Below are 8,104 nucleotides of genomic sequence, written 5' to 3'. Positions count from 1 at the left end.
TCAATTCTTGACAAGTTGATTCTTTGCTTAAAAGGTATAAAAGCTTCCTGTTCTGGTCACATCTTCTGATCTTCATTCTCTTGGGAAAGCTCCCATGTATGTGTAAAAATTTGAACTTGTACACTTATCTCCTGTTAATCTCTTTTATGCCAGCTTAACTCTTAGAGTTAGAGACCCAAAGAAGGTAGGGAATTTTTCTTTTCTTACAGAATTTATTACGTAACAACTACTGTTTTTACATCCCTCACTTCATTTATTTTTCACAAAACAGAAGACATATTTATATACCCATTTTACAGATAAATTGAGCCCAAAGAAGTTAACAGAAAGTGTCAGAACTGGCACTGAAATCCAGGTTTGTCTGACTCCAAAGTTATGGTGCTTTCCATCAAACCACAATATAAAAATCACAAGTAAAGTGTTCTGGGAGCAGAGAATAAAATCCCTAACTTTCTGAGAAAGTCAGTGAAGGCTCTGCTACTGAGATGCAGTCATGGCTCTAAAAAATATTTAGTATGTTAAAAAAGGTGTATTGTTGATGAACCAGAGGCAAATTATATACTATTCCTCAGGCAGAAGCAGTATTTTCTTCTTCATTGCTTTGTAGTATTGTTTATGTGGTCAATTTATAACTCATCCACCTCATGCCTCAGTGAGTTACACTGAAGCTTGTATTTGACAATTACAGTGGGCTGGAAGCTGCCATTTGTAGTTTGATAATGCCTAATATTTTAAAGCATCCTCTTAAAAGGATAATTTATTATTTACCACTCTGCGAGTTAGATACTATTACTATCTCCGTTTTACAAAGAAACAGGCTACAACATAAAAATTATCTAAGAGTGTAAAATAAAGAAAACCGTTGAGCTATATAAAATTAGCAACTATTTTTGTGTGTAATTTTGTCTTGGAACTACATTAAACATCAGTAATAGTCAAGAACAATCAAATGTTCTTAGGCAGACACAGTCAAATGCATGTGTAAATTATATTTCAAGTCATTTACAAATATGAACTGCATTTGCATCATTATCTTTTTATTATGTATAACAAATTTGGGTAAGCTTTCAATTCATTTCTAGAATTTGATGTAAAGTATCACCATTTCGAAAACACAGGCTAAAACTGAAATGTAATTTGTTCAGTATAATAATGATGCTGGTTTTTAACATGGCATCATTCACTTCGTATTTTTTCCCCACTTGTGTTCTAAGAAATGAGGGTAGCTAAAGCCAGTACTATGTCTTAAAAAAAGCTGTATTTAATACTGTAAGCATGTTACGCATGCTCCAATGTTCCACGAATGAATGTTCAGTGAATACGCATAGAATTTTTTTTAAAAAAGATTTTATTTATTTGACATAGCGAGCACAAGCAGCAGGAATAGCAGAAGGAGAGGGAGCAGGGAGCCCAATGTGGGCTCCACCCCAGGACACCAGGATTATAACCCGAGCCCAAGGCAGAGGCTTGACCGACCGGGCCGCTCGGGCGCCCCTTGGTGCTGCTGCTGCTGCTCGTCTGTATCCCCACGGGCAGGAGCTGTTCGCTAGACCCGGTAACGCAGGACGGAGCAGAGACGTGAAAGCGCAGTGATCTTTTGCAGCCAGGTTCTCCGTTAACCATACATACCCGTGGAACGGGCTTTCCCGTCTCCCCCCAAATCTAGGACTAATTGATTCTTAAACGAAATCTGTGCACGTTTGTGAACGCCTGTTATGTGCCCGCCTCAAAGATGAAAGTTACAGAAGTTTCCTGCCTCTACGGAGCGCACAGGCCTCTTCACTGTCAGAAACCAGATTCTGGAAATAACCTGGGACGCTGACGTAGGCCAAGGGCTCCTGGCTCCAAGCCTTTGCTCTAAATCGACAAACAGGAGACGCTGGGATCCCGCCCCTTTTAACCTTCTGTCAATCAACCTATCTGCGGGCAGGCCCTCGTCCAAAGACGGTCTCCGTGCGCATGTGTGCGCACGTGTGCGCATGCGCCCCGGGGAGGCGAGCCCCGCCCCCAGGGAGCCGCCGTGCAGTGCGCAGAGAAGACGTCGCGCGTGCGCAGGCGCTCAGCGCAGAGGCCTGCCGGAAGCCAAGATGGCGCGCGTGTGTTGTCCGGGTCGCAGTCGGCGCGGTCTCCGTACTTAAGCCGTGTGTTTTGTGAGGAGCTGTGGCGAACGCCCTCTCCGCCGCCATGGCCCGGCATCGGAATGTCCGAGGCTATAACTACGATGAAGGTAAGTGGCAGGGTCATGCCGGGACGTCATTTTCGCGGTTCCAGCTGGGACTCCCGCCCGGTGGCTTGCGCTTGGATCTGTGAGTTTCTGGTGAGTGGTGCCAGGCTGGAGTTCAGAGGAGGCTCGGTTGGAGAAAATAACAGGACATCCGAGTGCCAGCGGATGGCACTGTTTTAAGTCGTGATTTCTGCCCTCTGGTATTGATTTTAGTCATTTAGGGCGGGGAGGTACCTCGTCGTATGGGAAAGACATTTAGGAAGGTTGGGATCTCTTGGTATTTATGCACCTAAGCGTTATCATCTCCCCCTCCTGTTGCCTCCTCCCAGGTCGGGTGGACAATTGCCTACTTGCAGGTAGTCTCTTCCCACCCCGCTTCCAAAAGTGCCCGTGAAACGATGCTTATTTGTAAAAGACGGATTGACTTCATGCTTATCTTCAGCTCTTGTGCTGTAACTTAGACATACATGGTAAATCGTGTGTGTTTGTTCGCGCATATTTAGTGCAGAACCTGACCTGAGCTGAGAACTTATTTTCAGTGAATTTCAAGTTAAATTGGAGACTTAGGAGACGATAAGAAAGATAGGTATTAGAAAGGTCAAGTGAATAAGTGGATTAGCTGATCTTGAGGTGTATGTACTCAGTTCTTGGTTGATAATGCTCAATTAAAATGTATTTTGGAGTGGAGGGGAAAAAAAGCAGTACCAGAAGCAAGGGGGCTCCGGAACATCTTGATTTTTAAAAAATGAAGTAAAAAATGTACATATGAATGTTCTCTAGGAGTTAGAATTAGTTTAGGAGAAGTGCATCATCTCTATGCAATAGGTAATTGGCATCACCAAGTATCATGCAAACTAAAATTATAAACAACAAATGAAGGAGTGCAAAAAGGGAGTAAAGACCTATTGCTTTTTAAAGTGCAGATCGTGTAAGTGTGCTTAATATGTTGGTGGTTGTTATTGGCACTGCCAGACGATTATTCTAGAGCATCAGTATACCCCAACCTTGGCAGGGAGTGGCTAACAACCTGTGCTACATTTGGAGACTGTCATCTACTTGGCCTGGCACATTAGGTTCCTGTTGTTCACTTCACCTTGGTGGCCCTTTTAAGTGTTGCAGTGTGTGTAAGCATGTCTTGTGGATCACTGCTACCTGAGAGATGACTTTAGCCTGAAAGATATTTTTGAGGTTTTGATATAAAAAATATGAATAGGCCTAATTGCAACTTACTCATTTTTTTTTTTCTTACTCATTTTTTTAAATCAGTACTTATAATTTCCTCAGCCTACATTAATTGGGGACTTAGAGTACTGCTCTAAGCTATGGGGACTGATACTGATAGTAAGATGTTTGAGGGAATCTAAAGGGAGAAATATACAAGTGACAGATGATTCCAGTATGACGTGCTACAGAAAGTACTCCCAAGGTGCAGTGGGAGTTATGTAAGTGAGCCTTATTCAGGGTGGGTTGGAGGAGTTTAGGCAGAATTTCTATGGGAAGGAAAGTCTTCCTAGAGGAGAGGTGCTTGGCCAGTGGGAGAGAGTGCTAAATATCTTACTGGGCAGCCCCAGTTCAGGTTGTCTTTTTTCATGTTTCTTTGGAACAATTGATGACATCATAAACGAGCTGTTCCTATAGCATGGGAGGTTCATTCCCATTTCCTGCTTATAGAAGTTCTGTTCATTTTAAGGATTCAGTTTCTTTTTTTTCTCAGTTGATATTTCCCCTTTCTATTATTTTCGAATAATAATTTGAAAATTCTCAAAAGTAATGTGATGTTATTAGAGAGATTATGTGCTTTAAACCTATTGGTTCCTCTTTTTAACTTTCACTTTGTTCTCTGTAATTTGGATAGTACTTTAGTACTTTACATGACTGTCTTTAGCTAATACTAAATTAGCTTCTAATTTAAAAGTATGACTTAGTCCATACTTCATTGTTATTTTTACTCTATTGTTCATTTCCTCCAGTAGCTGGTACAATGCTTTATGTGCAGTAAATACTATGGAATTTTGTTGAGGAAAAGAGCCTCTTTACAAAGATATTAGGAATGAATTCTCTTCATCTTTTTATACTGTAGTACTGTTAGGGTCAATTTCAGTTGAAAAGCTGACTTAGTAAAAATGTTTCTTGTCATATGAATATCTAAAAATAATATTTTGTAAATGGCTCCCCATTTATTTGCTAATATATTGTTTACTTGGGATTGTGATCCGATAATTTATTGATTCATACATTTTTTTTTTTTTTTGTAAAAGATTTATTTATTTATGATAGAGAGAGAGAGAGGCAGAGACTCAGGAGGAGGGAGAAGCAGGCTCCATGCACCGGGAGCCCGACGTGGGATTCGATCCCGGGTCTCCAGGATCGCACCCCGGGCCAAAGGCAGGCGCCAAACCGCTGAGCCACCCAGGGATCCCCGATTCATACATGTTTTTATCCAGTAGTAAAATTTATCTAATTTCTCTTTGCCATAAATATTTGGTCTCAGCCCTTGCACATGCTGTTCCTGCTATATGAATACCCTCAGAAACTATCCTTTGGAATTTGTTTAACTACTACATTCCAGAGAATCTTTCCCTAGCCACCCCACTCCCTGTTCTATTTTTGATGTTCATATGTGTAATCCCAAATCACTGTTTCTCATGTCTCAAATACTTGTCATATAATTTTGTAATTGCTTGCATTCGTGTCTATGTTTCCTGTTAGATTTTAGATTCATAGAAATCTTGGAATGCACCTGTCATTCAGTGTTGTCCCTCAGATACATCTAGTAATCCCTGGCATAATCTATTTATCAAATGAATAGATACATTTATGTAAATATATTTATCTTTCTTGAGCATTTTCATTTTAAATGGTCTCATTAATTTATACTACAATGAGAACTAATTTAGTTCCAGTCATGGCTGGTAGTTGGCTAAGACAGAGCCTTTCCCTGAAGGACCTTATAGTCTCATGGAATGAAGCAGATATAGTGCTTCGAAGACAATCAATTGGAGAAGTGTGCTAGAGAGTAAAAGTGGCAGCGGGGCTTGTCTCTTTACCAGAGTGGTCAGGGAAGACGTATGCAAATAGATGACTTAGAGTTGGAACCTTAATGAGGAAAATAAAAACAGCCTTAGGAAAATATGGGCAAACTACATATTCCAGTCAGTAGGAAAAAAGTCCAGCTAGCATGATCAGAGAGCGTAAGAGAATTTAGGATAAGATGTTTTCTTTTCTTTTTTTTTAAATTTATTCATGGGGATCCCTGGGTGGCGCAGCGGTTTGGCTCCTGCCTTTGGCCCAGGGCGCGATCCTGGAGACCCGGGATCGAATCCCACGTCGGGCTCCCGGTGCGTGGAGCCTAATTCTCCCTCTGCCTATGTCTCTGCCTCTCTCTCTCTCTATTTCTCTCTCTCTCTCTCTTGTGTGACTATCATAAAAAAAAAAAAAAATTATTCATGAGAGACACAGAGGCAGAGACATAGGCAGAGAGAGAAGCAGGCTCCTTATGGGAGCCTGATTCAGGACTCCATCCCAGGACCTCAGGATCACGACCTGAGCAAAGACAGACGCTCATCCACTGAGCCACCCAGGTGCCCCGATAAGATGGTTTTTGTAGAAATTAACTAGCTCAACATGAAGAAAAACTTTTCATGATCTGATCGTATATCCTGTACTAGTCCGTTGTATGGGAAATAAATGCTTTGGTCACAGAAGGCACTTGATGAAAAAAATGAATGGAAGACATATTTCAGATTTTAATACTGGAGAGAGGATTCAAGTTTGTGGTCTTTGGACTATCCTTTTTTGATCACATGCAATAAAAACTTGGAACAATTTTAATAAAACCCAACTAGCTTAAAAACTGAAGAACTACATATGCCTTGATGAATATAGAAAGTCAGTAAGTACCTACTTTGTGGGTAAAGTTTTTAGAATTTTTTGGAAAAGTAGACATTCCAAGTTTCCTTTAATTTTGAGGTACAATTTAATTTAGTTTGGAGAGAAGTTAGATGCTTTCTTGTTAATAGCTAAGAATATAAAAAGAACTTGTGAAGAATTTATCTCTTGTGTTTTTATTTTAGATTTTGAAGATGATGATCTCTATGGCCAGTCTGTCGAGGATGATTATTGTATTTCGCCATCAACAGGTGACTTCTAAAAAATACTTTGATTTCCATTATTTGGATGTTAAAAAATGTTAAGTATTATTGTGATTCTAGGATTAGTTCCATATAGTCTTATGTGTTACATAAGACTATAATACTATGTAACACTTTTTTTTTGTTTTTAATACTATGTAACACTTAAAAAGATATCGTTTTTAACTCTTAAAGGTATATAAAATCATTTCTTTATCCATGAATAGAATTATAAAGTTTTGATTTCATAATTTAGCTTAAAACAATTTGAAGAAATCTTTGAAAACTATGTTTTTTCCAATATTCTTTGTAATGTTTTTTCCAGTATTCTTTGTGACATGCAGTTAATCTAAATTGTACCGAAATGGTAATTTAGTCAATAACAAAATCTAGGACTTCTGAAGGCCAGTAGCAATTAATGTTATATACTCAGGAAATCTCTTGAATTTTGGAAACATTGAGATGTTATGCATAGACTTCCCTTCATACAGTACTTCAGTTTATCTACCATTAAACAGCTTGTTAAATGAATCAAATATGTGTGGTTCAGTTCTCTGGAGCCAGAGTGATTTTAGAGTTCACATTCCTATAGGATTCTGCATCAGAGCTGCATCTCCTGTCTTACCTGCAGAAAGAGTTCTTGTTTGCCACCATATAAAGAAAACATGAACATTCGTATCTTCTTTTCAGCATAGAGTGTTTGACCAGACCATTTCTATAATTTTCCTAATAATATATTTGTCTTCAAACTTCAGCCTACTCTAGAAATAGTTGCTTAAAATGCCCTGCTGGATTTTACTATGCCACGAAGGGGTAAAATTAAATTCAGTTAGGTATAATAGAAATATAATTCACAAAACTCATTTTCTCCAAGTTTACAGGCTTAATATAATTAACATTTGTATTGAAATCCACCTTGTCTTTAGTACTATATTGTTTATGGAGCTGTCCTATAGACCTGTGCCTGCTTTAATCTCACTTTTAGTCTCTGAAGACCAAATATGTCCCTTCTGACTTTACAGAATTCCCTTTAGTATATGTGCTCCCGAAGCGAGCACAAATTCCTTTTTCTTTATACAGCATAGGTGTTCCACAAGTTGTCTTAGCACCTCTTCTGTTCCTGCCATTGCTTATCCTGTGACTTGTTCCTCTGAAATGCATCTAGCTCTTCATTGGTAGTCTCATCATTTAGCCGTAGTAATCAAGGCCTTTCCTTTCTTGCTCTAGTGTTACACTGTTACCAGTCAGGATCCTGTTAGGAGATAGAAATTGCACCGGTTATCAAGGAGGTGGTAACTTCAGGAAGCATACCTAGTTCTAGAGGAGCATATGGGTGAGGTTAGACCCTTGGAGGACTGGGACTTAAACCTGTGATAAGACGGTTATGCTTTGCCTCTGAAGTTCAGAAGAGGGACTGGTGAATGGGGACTCAGACTTCTGAGGACGGGGACACTGCATGGCTGGTACTGGTATTGGTGAAAGGACCCCGTGAAGCTGGGATTCAGCCTTTTGAAGAGGGAATACTAGCTGATTGGCTGGTCATGGTGTCTGAAGGATGTGGCTAGGGACACATGGAAGCTGGTTCTGGGAGTTTTGGACAAGCTCCTCATTGGTACTAATTGCTGTTCTTGCAGCGTGCAGTATTGCAGGGTCAAAGGGAGCTAGACAAGAAGCAAATAGGAAAGGAGCATGTGCCTTCCTCTCCTGCCCCCCACCCCAAGATTTTATGTATTTATTTGTGAGAAACATA

At 39.9% G+C, this 8,104-nt stretch overlaps 1 protein-coding gene across 2 annotated transcripts in view; it reads left to right on the top strand.

The window, feature by feature from the left end:
* The first annotated feature begins 2,034 nt into the window (after positions 1–2,034).
* HBS1L (HBS1 like translational GTPase) overlaps positions 2,035–8,104 on the top strand; it is an 88,517-nt gene continuing 82,447 nt past the window's right edge. Inside the window, exons 1-2 of one of the 2 annotated variants that reach the window (XM_041745670.1) lie at positions 2,035–2,227; positions 6,298–6,363. In XM_041745670.1, the coding sequence (XP_041601604.1) occupies positions 2,185–2,227; positions 6,298–6,363 (109 nt within the window). In that variant the 5' untranslated portion in view covers positions 2,035–2,184. The remainder of the gene's footprint in view (positions 2,228–6,297; positions 6,364–8,104) is intronic. The other variant, XM_041745669.1, reaches the window with a different exon arrangement.

Source organism: Vulpes lagopus, chromosome 2, assembly GCF_018345385.1.
Source record: "Vulpes lagopus strain Blue_001 chromosome 2, ASM1834538v1, whole genome shotgun sequence".
NCBI lineage: Eukaryota > Metazoa > Chordata > Mammalia > Carnivora > Canidae > Vulpes > Vulpes lagopus.
This window is presented reverse-complemented; position numbering and strand designations above follow the sequence as displayed.